Source organism: Gavialis gangeticus, unplaced genomic scaffold, assembly GCF_001723915.1.
Source record: "Gavialis gangeticus isolate Ggan-Ray unplaced genomic scaffold, GavGan_comp1, whole genome shotgun sequence".
In the NCBI taxonomy this organism is placed as follows: Eukaryota; Metazoa; Chordata; order Crocodylia; family Gavialidae; genus Gavialis; species Gavialis gangeticus.
Window position 1 is genome coordinate 236,571,838 of NW_017729032.1, and position 21,546 is coordinate 236,593,383.

Genomic DNA, 21,546 nt, shown 5'->3' on the forward strand with positions numbered 1-21,546 from the left:
TTCTGCCAAATGCAGCAGTCCTAGTATGTGTTAAGTTCCCCCCACCTCCAGTCTAGCCATGCCCTCTTTGTGAAGCAATGGAGAGCAGATGGTAGAGCATTGTGTGTCAGGGCCCAGAGGGCATCACAGACTAGGGCATTTGACATGATCCTCTATCTCTCTACGTGCATCTAAAGAAGTCATCATGCAAAAGGTAACATATACCAATCTTTTAATGTGTAGGTATTGAGATAATACAATTATGTCTTCCTTAGTATACAGAGAGAGTCCACAGATTGTCGCATTACAAGTACGGCAATGCTGTAACTTGCTGGCAAATGTCTTGCTCATGGCAACCTTTGTATAGTATATATTTATATACTTAAAAGGTATAGAGATCAATATAAGAGATGCACAAACATGCAGATACCTCAATTATAGTCATATTTAGGCAAATATACTTACTATGTACATTAAATAATAAACAATTTCAGGAACTACTTAATTTTACTAGTGGTAATGTAGAAATGCTTGCATTTACTTTTATCACAAGTGCCATTAAGTAGAGCCATATAGGACAAAAAAACAAACTGCAGTTTTGTTTTCTGTCACTATCTAATCAGTGATCATAAATGAATTGTTAACCTCCTTGGAACAAAATGGAATTTATTAAAAAATTTATGCTAGCTTTTCTTGGGTAAACAATTTATCCTTCCTCTCTGGGCTAAAGGCAAGTTTGGGCCATGAAGGTTAATGCATTTTTACTGTCAAGCTGGATTAAAGAGTGCGCTTGAATAGTCAAGATTCCCCAGTAGTGTTAGAAAGCAGCAATTAAAGGTGGGAGCTTAGTGATTTCAAACAAACTTGGTGGGCATTAATGATGGGCTTCTGTGGAATGTCCATGAGGCAGAAGCTTGTGGGATGTCTGTCTGCATGCAAGCAGTAAAATAGGTGTTGAATCGTGCCAGCACATTAATCTCTTTGTTAGTGGCACATGATCTGTAAAGGGAAAAAAAATACTGGCAGGAGGGGGAAGAAAACACAGCACACTTAGGAATTTAAGTGTGATTTTAAATGACATGGAGCTTTTATTGATCCCTAAGTGGCTCATTCTCTAATACTCATTTTCCTTAAGGACATTTCTTAAATCTCCTGATTGCAGTGATGTGGTTTGTTGAGTCAGATATACCAGGAAGAAAGACACAGCACCATAAATTTATTTAATCTAGATGCTTCACTTTTATGAATAAATCTAAAACTGGAACATTTTAACTCTTCCTTCAGTCCAACCCCAACAAGATCTGTTTTTTGTTAATTCTTGGACCAGGCTATGGTTAGTTCCTCCTATCCCACAACCAACTAATAAGGATTTTAGCACCCCACTCTTTAAAAAAAATGTTCTGACTGCCATCATACAAGCATTCAAGATATTGGGAAAGATGGTCCCTTCTCATATAGAAACTTGAGGCCCCACTCATCCTGCTGTCCAATGGGCATGGTCCTTATTTGTTGACTTGTGGCCAGGTTTAGTCAGGAGAACCCAGTCCACAGCTACCACATTGAACCCTAGAGCAACCATGTACCCACATACTCTCTCCATGTGCCATTGTTTGGAGAAAGACAAGAGTGAATAAAAAATGAATAAAATAACTGTTTCTCGAGCACTCCACTACCTAAATCAATAGTAAGAATAAAATTCCCCTTTTGTGTCTCCTTCATCTGAGTATAAAATTTTGGAGGATCCCAGGACTCATGAAAAGAACACGGTTCCAGGCATGAGTGGGGAGCTAATTAACTCATGGATCCTTTCTGGGGATTATCTGGAGTACACATACATATTGAGCAGTGCTGAGCTATGGGGTCACCATGGCTTGAAATGCTTTTGATTCTGCTGGGGCCCAACCCAAAGAACTGTATGGTAAAATATTAGCCTTTTGGCTTTGAACTAATATAATGAATAGTTTATACTCTCTCTAAGCAGGTACAAAAGTGTTGCTTGAAAGTGTGTTCATAGAGTACCTGTGTTAAACCTTGCAGCAGTTTCCAAAAATGGTAAAATGTATCACTTCTGAATGATGTAAGCCTATAGGAATTTATAGTAATTGGCCTACATATGCATTACTACAGGTATGTTTATTTTAGAGTCAGTGGGCGCATCTACACATGTAATTAAATCAAAGCAAGAAATGCTGGCGCTTATCACTCTGGCATTTATTGCTTCCCACACACCGCATTTACAGACGTGCCTGGGAGCATAGCACGTTGAGCTGAGTTGGAGCAGCCCTGGCTGGCAGGAGACCTGGGGGTCAGCCTGCCAACCCACAGCTGCGTCAGCTCAGCTCAGCGTGCTGCAGAAGGGTGCTCCAGTGCAGGGCTAGCCATCAGGCAGCCCCTGCATTGAAGCACCCTTTTGCCCCAGCCAGCTGCATGTGCAGTGGGTGCTGCAGAGTAAAGAAAACTCCACAAGGGGGTAGTATTTGTAGTCAGAAGTATTATCCAGCTGTGGAGTTAATGATTTTCCTGTGGCCTAATAGGGTTACATGTGTGCATGTGATGTAGATGTGAGATGTTTACTGTGGAGCTAATTAGTCTGCTTTGCAGTAAGTGTCTCATGTAGATGTGCCCAGTGTTTTTAAATTCCCCCCTCACTTTCATATGCTAAAGAAGAACAGGGTCTTACATTAAGGAGAGGGTGAAGGGGCTGCAGGAGGAAAAAGTTGGGGTATAAGGGAAGCACCTGATTCCTTCAGATTGATTTCCCCTGCTGTAGCAGTGGGAGGCAGACTAATTTAAACAAACCTCCAATAAGTTGATTCTGTACCTGAAAAATTATAATAAATGAATATATTTTCTATATAGAGAATCTAATTATTGGGAGCTGTCTTATATTCAGGTAAATATGGTAATCCAGGCAGGAAGCGTGGCAGGTAAAATGGCAGACTTAACCAAGAAGGGTCCTATACATTTCAAAATGTTTTTTAAGGAGAGAATTCTCTCCAGTTTGATCCTCAAAAGCAGCCACATGGAAAGTTTGAACAAAATATAACCTACATGGACTGCTACTACTGAGGTGGAACAGGACATTAAAAATGGGCATGATGTTATTGGCCTGTGTTTTGTTCCTTTCTCTCTGTTTATGTGTTGTGTTACATCAAAGAAATAAAGTGCAAACGATCTTACTATTCCACATTAATGCTCTTAGGCCTAATTTGTCTGTAGTCTGGATATTTAGTTGACTATACAACTTCAATGATGTGAAGTATCTTCAGTACATTTTCTACATAGTGACAAACAACTGCAGTTTAGAAACTTTGCCTTAAGAAACATTTTCCATTAGTATATAACTAGGAATTATATGGTCCTAATCAACAGCACAGAAGGCACCCAATAAAACACTGTAACAAAGAATGTTCTATTGCTCCCCTGCCTTGCTGGTGAAGCTGTCTTACCTCAAGCACCTTTGTTTTTTCCCAAGTACCTCCCCTATACATTTTTAATCTCTCAGCCAGTGTCAGAATAGTTTAAAACATTTTCTTAAGGCAGTTGGATTCTCTTAAAATTCAAACCTTATTCATGCAATTCATCTGCATCCCCATTTACCAACCATCCCCTTTCCACAACAATAGTATACTGCAGAGGTAATGGGCTCAAAGTAGAAAATGCCAGCAAAATTAAAACATAACAAAGTTCAAAATCAATGAAATTATACAGCATCAGGAATTGAACAGAATATCTTACTGATTCTCCTCATCACCGATCCTGGAAAAATCAAGGTATAAGCACATTGCTTACACTTCCAGTCTGCATATAATACAGAACACACATATCCTATATTTTAAAGGCCATTAAAACATTTTGGACTTAGTCCTCTTTCCCCTAAGCTGGTTCAAGGCAGCCTTCTCATAAAAAGTGTAATTGTTCTGTTGTATCACTACAGTCAGCAGTCTCCCCACTCCATATCCATCTCCAGGCTATATTCATTTTTTTTGCAGCAGGTTACAGGCTTTTCTGTATAGTCCATACTTTCAAACACCTACAGTTTTCCACTAATCTTAGTTTACCTCACTGGAGCAATCATCAGATCCAAATCACAATAGACCTTGGCTCTAAGAAATGTGGAATAACGAGGCACCAGGGAAATACGTCAGTGCAACAGAAAAATGTAAGAAGTGGTGGGGGAAATGTAACTGTAATACCACCAATGTGACTTGAAGCAATTTCCCCAAATAACTGCTGAACACCTGAAAAAATAAAGGGATAATCATAATCTTCATTTTCACCACTCCACTGTTGTTGTTTTTTTATCCCAAAAGGTCTAATTGCGCTTTACAACATCCAGACTTGCACCACTAATGAAATGTAGCCACTTCTGGGGCAAAATGCAGCTGCTAGTTTAATAACAAGTTCACAGCACATTGCATAATAGAAGAGAGGGGAGACAGAAATATGGCCCAGGACACAGATTTAACCTTATCTTTTTGAAAAATTCCAGGAAGACTTTAATGTTGATTTCTAAGTAGCTTTAAGATCTCATGCTATGGTTTAGAGGTCTCATCGGCGAGACCCACAAATCATAAACTGCATAAAAATCTTTTTCTCTACCATAGAAGGATAGAATGAATTCCTGCTGGGATTGGAAACTAAGAGTCTAGGCAGTCACAGGATTATGAATGACAAACTTAATACCTGCTAGGGCACCAGTTTCACACAAAAAAAAATTGTCATGTTTACAGTTAAATTGATATGTTATTTCTTGAACTCACCTAGTTTAGTTCTGTCTTAAAATTAGTCTTTTTTAGATGTAAATAAATATTCTGTAATGCCCCTACCTAATGCTGGTTCCATTAGCAATATGAGAATTACAATAACTTGTCTGTGGTGAGAGAAAATACAGAGCACAACTATTAGAACCAAGTAATCTTATTATAGTTCTTTAAAAGTAAGCCACCATTAAATGATTATTTGAGAAATGTCTGATGTCCTTTAGTCTTCTGTAAAATGTAGGCTAAATCTCTCTTATTTTACACCAAGAAATATTTAGAGGAAAAATAGTTAAGGAGATGGTTGTGTCAGTTAATGTTAGCAGGTTGTCAAAAATGTTATTAACCATTTTTATATGCCTAGCTTTCTGATACTGGTACTTATACCTGTGTGGCCACAAGTTCCAGTGGGGAGACATCTTGGAGTGCTGTGTTAGAGGTGACAGGTAAGTCATATATTGAGCTTATTTTGCACTTGGCACAATATGAAAATGCTCACTGTCTTATAGCATTGTGAGTCAACAAAAAAAATCCCTGTGTTAAAAGGTTCTAGGATTGAGACTTTTAGGTTGCATCCAGATAAGCATGGACATTTGATTACCCAGGGACAAGTAGCAGCAGTGCACCTTGTGCCACCATTACTTCTCCCTGGGGAACGCCTCTGCCATGCACATTTTAGTGTGTGGCAGGTTCCCACAGGTGGGATAGGGGAGGCGAGTACCAGCACCGTGCTGGCCAGAGCATGTGTCCAGGTGGCCCAGCTTCACTTTTGAGCGGCGCTATCTCTTAACATACTATTTCTTCATATACTTTTCATCCTATCACTTTCTTTGGCATCACAGCAACCAAAAATATATGCCCCAAATAGTAGCACTAAATTCACATGTATTAACTCAAGATGCATGTTGAGTCACTACAATATGGATTGGTACCGTTGTGTTGACTAAATTGAATATACTTTTGTTGTATCTTTATTCTCTTTTATTTTAACAAAAATTACACAATCAGGGGGGGAAGAATTCAATATTTTTCTATTTCTGCCTTTCAGAGTCTGGAGGAGCAACAGTCAGTAAAAATTATGATATAAATGACCTTCCTGGACCACCATCCAAACCTCAGGTCACAGATGTTACCAAGAACAGTGTCACTTTGTCCTGGCAGCCAGGCACCCCTGGAAGCTTAGCAGCTAGTGCATATATCATCGAGGCTTTTAGGTATGTGAATTATTCCACTTCTAATCTCTTTCTTTTCTAACTTTGTTTAAACCCTAGTGTCTCCTGATATGGAGATATATTTATGGACATCTTCAAATTCAGTGAACTCATTAAAGACTTTACCTTTGATGGCAAGAAGTTTATTTTTGAGCTTCAGGATCTTTTTTTTATTAGCCACCCATTTCCAAGTAAAAAGGTTAGACAAGTGCTTGACTATTTCTTTCGGTCAGTAGCAGGTTAGCTGGGCTATGTGTTCACTCATCTGTTTTTCTTAATCCTGATCATTACTAAACATTTCCAGGGAGAATGGTGATATTCAAGTTGGATAATGTCATAGGAAATTGTTTAATTGGGGTTGTGCAAACCAGAAAAAAATAATTAAGATTCCCTAAGCCTTGCACATTTAATATAAGCCTTGGTCTTCAAAAAGCAGAAACTGAACAGAGTACAAATATTTTAATTTCCTGTATATTGATGCTATGGAAAATGAAATATAGCATTCAGAAAGCAGACATCAGGTCACTGAGAGATCAGTCCATGTACTGTAGTTCATAGGATTGCAATGCTCATCCTCATGGAGAAGTAAGTCTGATTCAGAAGGTTATTTAAGCGTAAGCCCAATTTTATCCATGTATCAATGGGCTGCTTATTTGCTTAAAGTTAGGCACATGCTTCAGCAATTTTTTAATCAAAATACATCATTTTCTTCAAAGCAATGAATATGTAAGGTGACCTAATTTTCTTTTTAATTGGTACATTTTAGAATTTAGAAGTAAATCAAAATGTAGAAAATCTCAGAGAGTCCAAATGCTGACTACTCTTCCTGTATATATGCATAGGTGTCATTTCTAAACCTAAATGAAAAATAATTCTATAACTTCCCATATGCTTATTTTCTAACATTCTGATTGTTTAGACAAAATAATTTAAACAAAATAGTGGCTACCTTTCTATCATTTTTCCATTTGGTTTGATTAAAGACTTTGTAATGAGTAATAGAAGATGGACAGCTATGAATTCAAATTCTCTCTTTAACCTTAGCAAAGGTGCCCATTTGACCTTGGATAAACTACAGTGACATCCCATCAATGACTCTAACAAAAGCTGTATATTTATATTAAGAGCTATTTTAGCAATCACACGACGTATCTACAGCTGCAAAGAGTTGTATTCTCTGTATAGAGCAGTCAAATCAAAAGCTTAACTACAGGAAAAACATTCATACATTTCTCTTCTTTTACAGATGTATTTTAGAAAGGCTCTTTCGTAATTTTGAATATGGATTTTCTTTCAGCAAGACAATTTATTGGTATAATTTACTCTGTAGTATAGAAAATTATTCTTTTAACAGGTTTATTCTTTTCAGAGGTTTATGTTCAAGAGGTTCCCATTTATCATTCAAATTTACCTTTCTCTTTTTCCCCACGTCTGTTCCTTTTGCAGGTATTTATTTAGTGCAATATAATGTATTAGCAATGGCTTTCACTTCTGCTGGTTTGAAATATTTTTGATGTCACTATTGTTTTGCTTTATACTGTGACCTACATATCCTGATGAACTAATTGAAAACAGCAGAATTGCTTCTTTCACTGAGTTAATAATTTTTCTAGTAGATATCCTTACCATGAGATTAATACCCAAATCAATTTTATAATGCCCTTTCCTTTGCTTTAATCTGTAGTCTATAACTGTGTTTTTATTGCAGCCAATCTGTGAGCAATAGCTGGCAAACAGTGGCTAATCATGTAAAGACAACACTCTACACTGTCAGAGGACTCCGTCCCAATACGATTTATTTGTTTATGGTGAGAGCTATCAACCCTCAAGGTCTGAGCGATCCCAGCCCCATGTCAGATCCTGTCCGCACACAAGGTAATGACAGCTGCTAATGATGGCATGTTCCTCACTTGCTTCTGCTGTGTTCACTTTATAACAGAAAAATAAGGAAAAACGCTGAAAAACAGTCTGTTTACGTGGTTTTGTTTTGCTGGCTTTGCACCATTCTGGCCCAAGCACAACTAGCAGAGAAGAAAGGGAGTCTCCTGATTAAGGTACCAGCTCAAGCCTTTGGGGTACCAAAGTTCAGTTCCTTGTTATACCACAGGCCCTTTAGATGACTAGACACAAGTCAGGGCCAGATTCTTAATAGTGGCTTGGTGCCTCATCACCATTGAAATTAATTGGAATTAGCCACCTAAGCTCTTTTGAAAGTATACAAATACCTATCTCCATCCCTAGGACTCCACATACCCTTAAAATCTGACCTTTAGGACTTATCTATGCACTCTCCATGCCACAACAAGAAAAGGTGTAGTGTCACTGCCTTATGGTGGCCCTGAATTCAGACTCCAGTATCATCTTAGGCTGTTGGTCTTCAGGCTCTCCCCTCAGTGCATGCTCAGGAATACTATAAGCACTTATACCACTTCATGTCAAGGGTTTGGCATGTGTAGAAACAGAACACATGGCCAAGGTGTGACAGTGTAGATAAGCCCCTAATTTCTCTGTGCCTCCATATGTAAAAGGAGGATAGTACATTTGTAACAATAAGTGCATTAAAGATCACTAAACACATGGGTACCATATATGTACAAACCCATGTTTAAAACTAATATTCATGAAAAGGGTGGTACAAATTTGCTAGAGTATTAAACTGCCTTGATATTTGAATAGGTATACATTTTAAAGTTTATAGATGCTGAGAATTATATAATAAGATGGAAAAAAGTAGGTGTATATATTAATTGCTAGACATTCATCCACTGGTGCTAAACTAAAATGGGTGGCAAAAAGGAGCCCTCATTTGTGGGATAGCTAATGCAATCAAATAAGGTCCACTTATTTATTATTTTCAGTTATCTAGAGCTATGAGTATGACATATCATATCTAAAGGGTTGTGCTTTTGTATCCTGCTTGCTCCCCCTGTACGCAGGTCTAAAGATGAGTAAGCTTCTCTGCAAAGCTTAGAGGTGGCATGGCTCTGTTACCACATTGTCCAGGTTTTGCACGCCAAAGTATGAATCTCCACTTAACACAGTGGAGAACAGTAATGAACTTGGATTGTAATAAGACTTGTGCCATTGCAGAGAAATCCAAAATAATATTTTTCTTCACAGTTCATCTAGGGCCCTGTCTTCCCTTCCCTGATACATATGCACAATGAGCAAGGAGCGTGTAGGTAGCCTCTACACCCTGGCATATCCTGTGTAAATGGCCGCTTAAGGTAGTAGTTGCTGTCCCAAAAAAGCAGGGCTAGGTGGAAACAGGACAGAGGCTTGACTCTTAAAGCACTGTCACAAATTCTTCTTTCCAGCCCCTTTTGCAAAATGGAAATCAGTGACAGAGCTGAATGCTTCCCATTACACCAGCCCATGTTCTGGAGTCAGTACTGTGATTTAGATCTAAGCAAAAATGTTCTTTTTCTGCATCTGGAGGCCAGGGTGCTGGTGTTACTTCTTCTTCCTTTTTTGTTTGTCTGACATACTGATCAGAGATGTAATTTTAGTAGAAATAGGTTTTTTTTCCCCTTTAGCTCCAGCATGTGTTATAGTTTCTATTTTCCACAAGCTGTTCACCAGCCACGCACATTGCAACATGTAGAATATTTATAGCCTCTTTGGTACCCTACAGTTTAGTAGAATTAAATCATAAAATCAGTTTAGAATTAGCATAATGTTTTGATTTCATTTTTAATATTGCTTGAATTAAACTCAGATTCCTGCTACATGTTCAAATTAAAGCTGGACAGAAACCAGCTGTAGAGTTGTTACACATTTTAAGCACTAATTTTATAGCTGGTTGGCTCTTTTTATCGCTGCATACTCATTTTTATCATGTGGTGATTACTTTGCATGTGTAGCTGGTCTTACTTTGCATGTGTGGTCTTCATAATTAACCAATTAATTGCATAATATATGTAACATGTAGAGGGGCCTCAGACTCGCAAAGGAAGTGGGCAAGTAATAAAATTCTTATTCAGACTAACCACTGCAAAGAAAATAAGCAACTAAAGCAGTGATATACAATATAATTTGCAGCACTTATGCAGGATACCCTTTATAGTTTAACAATTGGCTTCTTGATATTAAATAAAAATATGGTAAATAACCATCAGCAGAACATCGATGGCTTGCAAATCATTACAACAAGCAAGAATTCCTTAAGCCATTAAAGACAGTACACTTCACTTTTCAGGATTATTAACAGAACAAACTGTATGTTCATAAACACAGTTAAAGAAACAATGTTTAAATAATGAACTGAAATATAAATGTTTACCAATTTCTAAGATTAAGTACATTATAATCTCCAAATACATGGTTCTTGCCAGCATGTTGACCACTCAGAAATGTAGATACAGATTAAAATGGAGCCATTTTAATCATAATGCTGTGATTGTCCTTCTGTCAGAGCAGATCTGCACACTTTTTCAGGCCACCCAACTCTGGTGTCACGTTATTCAGGGTGGCTTGGATATTGTGTTATCTGTATCTGGATTTCCATGGTCTGATTAAACTTGTCTAGGGCCAGCATCACATTTTTTAATGACTCCCTCACATTTTTTAAATGTATGACATTAAAACATGACATTAGCCATATAGGAGTCCAATATATACAATGTGTATGAGTACATGTGTGTGCATACCAAGCTTCAGTTTCAGTGGCTCTCCTGTTTCCTATGCCATCTTTCCCTAGCACAAACTCCCTTTTGCAAACTCCTTAAAATGCCCAAATGTCTCTTTAGCTACAAAGCAGCTAAGGAGTGCGGAAAGACAGCCTGTACTAGTTATCAGGTCTCCTCCTGTGGGTAAGTTCCACTAAACCAGATGTTGTGTGCTCATATGATGTGAGCTGTGAATGCCTCTTAAGGTTTTCACGACAATGAATCTCTAGTAGATCTCTAGTAGATTACATGGCATGGGCGAGTTCAGAGATGTTGAGTCAAAGTGCTCAAAGTTAAGATCACTCCATAAACTTGCATTTAAAAGTTGGGCGGCTACCCCTTAAAAGGAAAAGCAATGGGAAGTTTAAAAAGGCTCCCAAGAAGGTGGTGAAGGGAAGGGATGCAAGAACATGTACTCTGCTATGAACAAGTAACTGTGAATTGCTAGGCTGAGTCCCCCATCCTGTGGTGAGGAAGTCCAGGCCATTTGGTTGTGAACGATGTGTGGAGTGTAGCTTCTTTACATTTGCATAGTTCTGTTATGTTTTCACAATAAAACCCAATTGGAGAGGCTACAGAAGTGACTCAAGAGTGGCTATCACTCCTGTTCCTTGCTGGGGAAACTGAAGCTTGGATTTCAGTGTGTTAAGGCAGCATTAGGATTGCACTGCTAAGCACCTTAGAGTCTGAAAATGACCAAGATCAGATTGCCCACATAATCTTATTCTCCTCCTTTGAGGCTTTAAGATAGAGGCTATATGGCATTACAGATAAAACTGAAGAGCGTCATATAATGTTTCCCTACAGACTGAAGGGACTCAGCACCTTATATAATTTTTTATAAATTTTCTGTTCCATGTATATCAGACAGCATGTTAAGTAAGATTATGTGAAAAGTGCCTTCACACACATTGTTCCAGAAGAACTGTAATAATATGCAACGGTGTGGTTTGGTTTTCAAAAAATTGTGGTTGTATGAGTTTGGAATGTCTGTTTTATGCCATACTTGTGAGCTGAGCAGCAGTATATTCAGCATAGCTCACATATTTTACAGAAATAAAATATATTAAAATATTCTAGACAGTATTATTTATTGACACTGTTTCTTATTATTGTCTCTCTGTAAAGCCAGATATTCTCAGTGCCATAAGCACCACAGTATAATGACCAGTGGCAAAGGAAAATTATAACTAATGTAATTTTAGAAACTTCTTTAAAGCAGCCTAAAATATGTTTTCTGTGGCTCACAATGATAGGACTGTAAGAGTCAGTGTCTTGGGATCTCCCTGGGCTGGATGCAACAGTTTTCCCACTGGGTTTGGAATAGACTGCTGCCGGTGGTACTCTTAACGCCTTCAAGAGACATCTGGATGTTTATCTTGCTGGGATCCTATGATCCCTGCTGACTTCCTGCCCTTTGGGCAGGGGGCTGGACTTGATGATCTTCTGAGGTCCCTTCCAGCCCCAATGTCTATGAAATCTATGAAATCTAACTACTGATCCAGAATTTACTGATGCCTGTTCTACATCTCAGATAAATGTAATTTTTTGGGAAAGGAAGTACATATATTAGGAGGACATATTTCTTCTCTTTCAGATTGATTTTAAAACAAATGGCAGCTCTCTGAGGCTGCTAACAGTTTGTAGCCTTTAGGAGAAGTAGGCAGAATGTATTCAGGGCAAAAGTTGCATGCACAATGCAGTTAATCATAGAGGCTTATCCCCACGTTCAGAGGCATATATTTCCAGGGGCAGAGAAAGCAGTGGCACACATTTGTGCTGTTGCTTTGTGCCCCAGGGCACACCCCTGCATGTGCACTCTAGCACACCAAATTGACCCAGATAAGGCAGGGGAGGCTGGGGCCAGTACCTGTGCTGGCCCCAGCAAAATTACCTGTGGTGGTGGGGGGCTCCTGGGGTAGCAGCGATGCCGACCTGGCTGCATGGAGCCTGGCCAGCAGCCAGAGTGTAGCTCTGGACATACAGGCTCCATTTCTGATGGCACACGCTGCTGCTGCATATGTCACCCTGCTTTTTGTGGGGGGTTTTGGGGGTTTTTTTAATACCAAGACATCATGCTATCAAATTTTGGCACCATGCTGCAAATTGGTAGTGCAGCACACAGTTGCACAGTCACCACGTGCAGTTTGCAACACCCCAAACAGGTTTGAGCTGCCACAGACCACATGTGCGTGCTCATCTGGATGTGACCAGGGAGTTTATCTGCATAAAATTTGCATAAACATATATATGTTTATATACATAGACATGTTTATGTGTGTGCACAACAATAAACACAATACCTCAGGTACAATGTTTAATTCATAGGTTATTTTAATAGGATCCTTTATTGTTTAGTATATGGCATCTTTCCATTTAAAATAAATACGAGTATATTCTATATACTATAAACATACCTAATCCACATGTAATGTATATATTTTTCCCCAAAGGTTATATAATCATAGCACATTGTTAGTTCTATAGTACGCATGGATAATATCATCTAAGATTTAATCATGGGTACCTATGGGAATTATTTTATATTAAATATAAAAGTGGTTTGTGCATAGCAGTATAAATTACCATTCAATAAACAAGTGTGAGTTGCTCTCTTACAGCTTTATCTTGTTATCTCTCTTCTGTCTTTCACTCCCTTTGAATAGGCATAATTTGCTAGGTACACCACTTTTGTACTGTTGCTAACTTCTCCATATTTGGATTATACTCCCTTTGGGAAGCCCACACAGCCATCCCATGCATTTCAAAGTCAGTAGAGAGCCTGTGTGAATATTGCTGCTTTGGTGAATCGAAGCCCATAATATTGCTTGAAATGTGAAGCTAAAATCTGGATTATCCAAACCAGATAGTTGTCAAAATCCTAAGGACTGAAGCTTTTGAGGCAAGCTTTGAACTTTTTTTTCTTTAAGAGCATTATCATCTGTGTGCATAATACACGTTTCCTATTTAGAGAACAAAGGGGTGCATACTATCCTTCCATAGATAAACCCGTCAGAAGGTAAGCTGGGTCCCATTGTTTGAGTCTTTTCTTCATAAAGAGAGGACTTTGAGCCAGCCCAAGAGATGGGGCATGGATGGGTGTGGTGTGTAAAATAAGTAGATTTTAAAGGATTGTCTGGGAAATGTGAGCAGAAGTCACGTGTGCTTAGGAACAGTTATGTGCTTTGTAGCAGGCTCCAAGACCTCTTCCTGATATGTGACATGTGACCTCTTCCTGATATGTGTCTTTTATGAAGTCACAAAATCTGAACCTCATGTCTGGGCCCCAGATCCTTCCCTTCAAGAGGTATTACTGATGGTTTCCATTAGCAGTGAATGCAAAGTTTCTAGTTTGCAGGTGGAACTTTTGCCATTTATTGGTTCCCCTCTAACTCTTGGTCTGGAATGGCACCTCCAGATGACTAGAGCCTTAGTGCCAAAGGTCCCAGGGGAGGCTCCTCAGTTTTTCCCCAGGACAAATTAGAAGCATTTGCTGTGGAGGTATAGCTACTCCTTCCACAGGCCCAGAAAAGGAAGGTGTGCTATGTAATAGAGGAGAGCATATCCTCAAAGAGTTGGGGACCTGAAATTTCAAAAACATTCAGCTGCAGTAATGTTTCTCCCAGTGCTGCATGCTACAGGAGAATTTTATATCCTGCTTGATATGAAGACAGACAGCTATCTTTCTCTGCACATCCATTCCTTAATAGACTACACTGTTCAGTCAGAGACTTCTTTCCCTATCATCAGAGATCTATGCAGGGGGGATGCAGCAAAGACTAGGTGAGCTGGGAGGAAATGTGAGTAGGATAGGACATGAGTGGAAAAACCTGAGGCAAAGCCAGAGGAATTCACATTTTGCTGCAGACCCTCTCCAGCAAAGGTAATAGAGCTTCAGTCTGCATGGCCCTGCTGAGGGCTGTTGTGGTCAGGGAGCCAGGCCAAAAGCAATTTAAAATGAATGGAGTCTCCAGACACCGATTCCCTTGGCCTTCCACTAAGTCCCTAGAATTCATCAGGCTTAATATAATGAGGGGAATTTCCCCCCCTACTTTGAAGGAATGGTTTGGCAGAATCCTCAAGCAAAATTCTTGGGAAACTTTTCTTCCTTGGCTCTTTATAAGTTAGGAAAGAATTTGGCCTTGTAATTATATCTCATTTTCATATTAGCACTCCAAGGAAATGTTTCATATTGCATGTAGAACAGGGCTATCCAACTGGTGGCCCAAAGGCTGAATCCAGAAGAGTTACCATTTGGGAGGGGCTGGAGTGCCTGAGCTGCACACACAGGGAAGGCAAAGAAGGGAGCCAGGCTCCCTCCACTGCAGGTGGATGGTACATGCTCCCAGGAGAGGGAAGGGGTATTGTATCCACCACAGGGGGTAGGGTTAGATGGAGCCAAGCTGGTATCCTGCGGGGAGCGGAGGGAAGTGAACTGCTTAGTGCACATGGCTTGCAGGGGCAGAGCTGGGCTGCCCAGCTTCCCCCCTTTTCCCAGCTGTGGACATTGTGTGTGCAGCACCCTACCCTTGGCTACATGGGTTGTGTGGTGGGATCCAGGATCCGTCTGCCTATACTGTAGGGGTGCGGGTGGGCTGCCTGCATGGCATGCACAGCTGGGAGGGTGAGGATCCAAGATACCCACATTCTGGATGCAGTGTGCAATGGTTGGGTGCCTCATGTAGTACACATGCAGCCAGGAGAGGTGAAGATCGGGTTTGCCTGCATTATGCGAGCAGTAATGGAAGGGGTTGAACTGAGCAGCCCATGTGGTGGAGGAAGGGAACCAGAGGGGCACCTGCCAGCATGCCGTGCAGCCTCTGGGTCTATGGTCCATGTCGTGTGCAGCCCCTGGATGCCCAGAGGTTGGACAGCCCCGATGTAGGGAAGTAAACTTAAAAAACAATTTGCATAGGAAAATGCTGTTATAGTATGACTTGCTGATTTTTTTTTGACCCTCTTACTCTCAAGATGTCAGGCTGAAGAGGAGTGGAAATACTAATGCAAATTTGGAAAAGAATAATGAGTAAATTACATGCTCTTGGTGAAAATAAAGGCATATTGTTGCTTATGTTTTAAAAACTAACTGGGCTCAGGGACTCCTGCAGGCACATTAGAGCATCAAGGCTATTATTATCTGAATATTTTAAAGCATGTGAATATAGCATCTTGCCAGTCACTTCTTAGCTGCTTAGAAAATGTTTGCATCTAGTCCAAGTAGTCACTAAAACTTTTTATTATTTCCCAATTTGTAAAAAGTGTTGTGGATGTTCACAGCAGAATGTTTACATAGTATTCTTCAAAGTATTTCACCCATATCTACTGTATTGTTCTGAAATCCGTATCACAAAAAGTATTTAAACTGTGTCATTAAACTCTTCAGTCATCCTAATTAATGATATACGCGAGTCTCATTAAAATAAGCCTTTTATGCATGTTCTTTGCCTTGCAGATATCAGCCCACCAGCGCAAGGAGTGGATCATAGGCAGGTTCAGAAAGAGCTGGGAGATGTCATTGTCCGACTACATAATCCTGTTGTGCTGACACCCACTACAGTGCAAGTCACCTGGACAGTAAGGCTTTTATAATAACTTCCTTACTGACAGCTTTAATCTTGTTTACTTGTCCCTGTAATTCTTTTTCTCCCCTGAAAAACTCTAGTCCTGACCTTAGTCCATGTGGCCAGATAAGTTAACAGTGTGCAGACAATGAAAAATGTGCTAATGGTATGTACACTCTCTCTCTTTCTCTCTCTCTGTCTCTCTCAAACTCATTCAGGCTCAGAAGCTTCAGTGTGTAGCAGAAAGCAAGTTAACTGACTGATAAAGAAGATGCTTTAGCAGTATGTGTCCCATATAGTACAAAACAAGATCGATCCATACACTACTCTTAAGGAGTGAGCTCAATATAATAATCAAAGTTAAGATAAGAATTAAAGATAAGTGATGTGTTATTCATCACTCACCACTTCAGTCCATGGGGAGCTTCTACAATATCTCATTACCTGATGACCCTTACACAATCTTCCTAGAGGGTAGATGTGGGAAGGACAGGGGTTCATTTTGATGAAGCATGGTTAGTTATGTAGTGGTATTTGGTTTTATAGCATGAGCCTTGGCTTTGTTCAGTGGACATCCCTATATCAAACAAAACCCACATCTTTTTGGCATTGTCTGCAGCATTTTTATTTGAGCAGTCAAATTATTGGGCTTGTGCTCCTGAGAACTAAGTTTATAGTATGTGGCTTTCAAAATGCTACATACAGTATTTGTTTCCTGGAGCTTCAGTGAAAGGATTTGTAACCATAGAAGCAGAGAGTTCTTAGGGCACTACACACCACAAATGACTGCTTTATTCTTCAGGCGTTCCCTTCCCTGTGGAGGGACAAACCAGAGATGGAGATGGAACTAAGTAGCATAGTAGTGCACAGTATTTGAATTATCATTCTATATTGAATAAATTATGCTGTTGGGATATACACAGTACAGAGTAGAACATTTTTAATACACGTATTGTCATTAAAGCATGAGGAATATATATGTAGGGGACTGTAATACAGAAGAGGAAGTAAAAAAGTAAGGCTTCAGATTTTCCAGAAGCAGTACAAATGGCTCCTGTCACTTCCCTGTTAAGACAGATTACAGTATAGGCATGAGGGGGGTGAAGGGTAGGGACAGGCTTGGAATAAAATGGGAATCCAGTGCCCCTGGAAGATCTAATAAACTATTAATTCCTCTGTAACAAGCCCTGCTACTCTGGATTGGCATACGGGAATACATATAACTACACACAAAGCTCCTGATACTTATCTGCATGAGTTTCACAGAACCAGAAATTACAACCGGTATTATAACCAGAACTAGATAGCACACCTTCCATACTGTCACTAGCCTATTGCAAATAAGCTAGTGACAGTAGTCACTAGTTCTATGAGCTTTCAGTATGGGTGGAGTCTGGTCATGGTTTTCAGCTCTCTCTCTAAGGTATACTGCCAAATTCAGACTTCTTATAGCCCTTGTTTGATATTTAAGGCCATGTGTAGACAAAATGAGAGGCATGTGTGCACAACACTTTAAAGTGGGCTAAATGCTTTTGCACCACTTTAGTGTTGTTGGAGTTTGCACACGCTGGCGGCGTATTGCACATTAATTCCATCTGCTGTAGGAAATTCGGCGGTGTAATGCACCTAAAATTACTTGGGGTGTAGCAAACTAAAATTCCTTTGAAGAGTTTTAGTTTCCTGCCCCTACAGCCTCAGGGTGAAGCACCGGGCTCCATGAAGCTCCACGGCTCTGCAGGAAACCCTGCAGGCAGCCTGACAGCAGGCTGGGAAAGCAGCTGCACCCAAGAAAAGCGGCGAACCTAATCTTTGTTTTTGTCCCCCCTGGAGCCTGCCTGCCTGCCTGAACTGTGCAGGGGCCTGGTGCTTCCCTCTGTGGCTACGGTGCCCTCCCGGGACCATCCCAGCTGGGTACCTGTGGGCGGGTGCTGCATGGGGGGGGGCCACAGGTGCTGTGGAGGGAAGCACAAGCCTCCCCCAGCCCACCTGCAGCCCAGGGACCACTCTGCCCACTAGCAGCTTGGCCTCCCCTTCGCACTGGAGTGGCAGGTTAGTCAGTGGGGTGTGTGAATGACATGGGGGTTTAATCAGCCCTAAATTGAAACATTGTTTTTAAAAACGCATCGCTTCAATTTAGGCACCCTGTTTCATCTAAACACACCCTAAGACTCCATAAATCAGCCACCCCAGACTAGCAGTTAAGAACACTAGTGATCTTTCAGACCACTAGAGATCTTTTAAAAATTACAAATGAATCAAGACACATGCTTCTTTATTCCGATCTCAAGACCTTCAAGAGGGGAGGGCTTTCTCCTGCCTTCTTTCTCTCCAGCTGGTTTTCAATGTGGCAATAAGTCACCCAGTTTTAAACTCAGTCTCTAGCTTCTTATGTGGTTTCTAGCTGAAAAACTCCAGTCCTTTTCCCAGCCAATCTGTCCACCTTTCAATATGGCTGGGTTAAAAGTTCCGCTATTCAGTGACTGTATCTCTGCGAAGATCCTTCAAGGAGTAGACAAGTCCTTCTCCATGGCAGGGCAAGGTGGTTGTCTGGAATGCATTTCCAGAGGCATTCCCGAGCAGACTTAAAGATGTGTTCAGTACGTGTTCAAAATGGAGGTTCTAATACAAATGGGGTTCACAGCTGGATCCAGATATAACCCAGTGGGTGTGTCTACATGTGCATTAATGTACTTTAGTTAATGCACATTAAATCTAGTACCTCCACTGTGAGGCAGAAGGAAAATGTGCAGTAGCCTGTCTTAATGCTCCTTAACTAAAGAGCATGGGATGTCTACACTTGTGCTCCGGGGTGGAGGGTGGGTAAGGGGTTCTTTAATTAAAGCCTTCTAATTAAAGTGCCAGCAGCATCACATGTATTCAGTCAGCATCCTGTGCTTCAAAATGGTGGTGGGGGCACTGTAAATAAAACTCGTTTGACAAGTTACTTAATGCACATTAGCCTGCTTTAATGCACATTAACTAAATAGCATGTTTCTAGTGACACCTTAATGCACATTAAAATAGGCTAATGCACATTAAAGTGCATGTGCAGACATGCCCAGGATGTCCTGCAAGGGTGGAATAAAAATGATATGAATGACCACTCCTCTGAGTGGACTTATGAAGAACAGGACATTATATATTTTTGTAAGGAAAATATAAATTTGTATCATTGCTGATACCAACTGCAAGTTCCCTTGAGGTGAAAAGAAGTGACCTGACAAGCACACTGCAACCACTAGTACTATGCCAGCATTGCCTGAGGGAAGAGAGAAACCAAAACAAAAGGGAGCTGTTAATTAGAATGTTTCCAGCAACCAGGACAAATCCAATTAATTAACCCCAGTCTGCAGGATAGCAACCATGCTATCCAGAAAATAAAGCCAACATTATTAATATAACAAAAATAGCTCAGCTAGTATCCAAAAGAACAACATCCCAAAAGAGACTCTTCCTCTTTGCTTTTTGCTGTATGAAATGGCCTGCCACATAAGAAGCTCCCTATCTAGCATTCTGACTCCTGGCATACTGGCATTCATCATGGATGTTCTTTGCATTTTGTTGATTTATTTGAATTATTTTCACAATGTAGCCATTGTTCTAAATCAGAGCTCAAAATTCTAGAAACTGTTCCTCAGCGCTCAGCTCTACTTAGCATACTGCATGAACACATAGGCATGCTTTCCTTTTGTATCTCCATCCAAAAAAATATATTTTTAAAAGAAAGTTGAGCGTGCAAAAGCAAGTACGCAGAAAGGAAGAATGCCAGAAATAAGGTCTCCTGTATACTATTAGTTGGCTTCCCTTTGCGGCTATGCATTATATGACAAAGTCTGTAATTACCTGTTCACATATTTTTTTCCCCACAGAACTGCCTCATTGAGTGGGTATTTATTCATTTTTTTTCAGCATGTAGCCCCAGGTCTTACTTAACTGATATCACAGAAGACTGAATACAAGATTTTTGTCTTGTAGGTTTTTCTGTGGTGCTCTTACCATAATATTTGAGAAACACCTGGGTATCAATTAATATGTCTTCACAGCACCTCCATGATATTCGATGGTATTGCCAACCCCATTTTGCCCATAGAGACAGAAGCAGAGAAATAGGACTAAAAGCTTCAGTGCCCAGTGTGAAACACCTAGAACCCATTCCATTCTGCCGTCTAGAAAATTTGGCACTTTGCACTGAACATATTCAAAGCACACCTCTGGCTGACTTCAGCTGCAGTTCAGGAGTTTTAGTTCCACCTCTCTCTTATTGGGTGCATTATGAGGAACATGCAGTGAGTGGCCAACTGTGAAGTTAAGTTTAAGAGCCTTCCCAAGCAATCATAAAGGAACTCTGAGGTGGAGGCAGCGATAGGAGGATCCAGGGAAGCATTCAGTTGCCATAACCATGAGACTGTTCTTTATTCCTGCAACAATCTGTATATTTACTACACACTTCCATATTCAGCAGCAAATGGAGGGGGGAAAGGGTTGGGGGGCATGATCCAGATAACCAACTTTCTGACCTTTGTGTAAATTGCAGCACAGGTTGGTGAGAAGTTTCAGTTCTGTTGAAGGAGCATTTTGTGATAGAAAATGGTTAAAATGAAACTTTTCAACCATCTCTAATAGGGAGCCCTCCTGGTGTTCCATCACTTCAAGAATGCAGCCCGATTCCCCTGCTGTGCTCTTCCATTCTGCTTTCATTTCCTTTCCTTTTCTTCTCTCCTGCTCCCCAATATTGTTTTCCCTCTTGACCACAAGTCCCCAGAAGCCTTTGAATGATTTATCTTGTTTTTCTCTTGAGCCTTCCCATGAATGTAAGAAAGTTGGTTCCTGATAATGATATTAGACAAGTGAATGAGCTACCTGACTGTCTCCCGTCTTGCTATTTCTGACTGCTGTTGGCTATCCCACACTGATAGGGGTATATCTCAGTGTTGGATGTTGATTTTAAAAAGGACGACAGAAATAAGAAATAGTAGAACAGTCCCTTAAGCAGCTGTACTGTAGAGTATACAGCAGCTCTAGCTGTGTACTACAGAGTAGGCTTTGGAGTAGTTTCCACTGGGTGAGACCATGAACCTTTAGTAGCGTTCATGGATAAGCATTAAAGCTTCCAAAAGTTGTGGAAGTCAGTTCTTCCAGGGCACAAACTAAGCTAGTACAGTAGCTTGAAAAATCTTGTATATTATTCTGTACAGATGGAGAGTTGCTGTGGATATTTTTGCAGGTAGAATTTTATTCTGGGTATTCTAGGAGGGTAATTTACATACAAAAGAGTTATTCTGCAAAATTTCTTTAGACTGCAACTTAGTGGTCTCATCATCAGACAGCCACAGTGGCAATGTATTCTATGTTAAAAAATGTCTGTACC

General features: G+C 40.3%; 1 protein-coding gene across 5 annotated transcripts in view; it reads left to right on the forward strand.

Annotated features, from left to right (window-relative positions):
- Positions 1 to 21,546, forward strand: part of ROBO2 (roundabout guidance receptor 2) — a 787,363-nt gene that overhangs the window by 637,370 nt on the left and 128,447 nt on the right. For all 5 annotated transcript variants that reach the window (XM_019525121.1, XM_019525122.1, XM_019525124.1 and 2 more), the window contains exons 11-14: positions 5,104 to 5,185; positions 5,788 to 5,953; positions 7,659 to 7,825; positions 16,070 to 16,191. In XM_019525121.1, the coding sequence (XP_019380666.1) occupies positions 5,104 to 5,185; positions 5,788 to 5,953; positions 7,659 to 7,825; positions 16,070 to 16,191 (537 nt within the window). The remainder of the gene's footprint in view (positions 1 to 5,103; positions 5,186 to 5,787; positions 5,954 to 7,658; positions 7,826 to 16,069; positions 16,192 to 21,546) is intronic.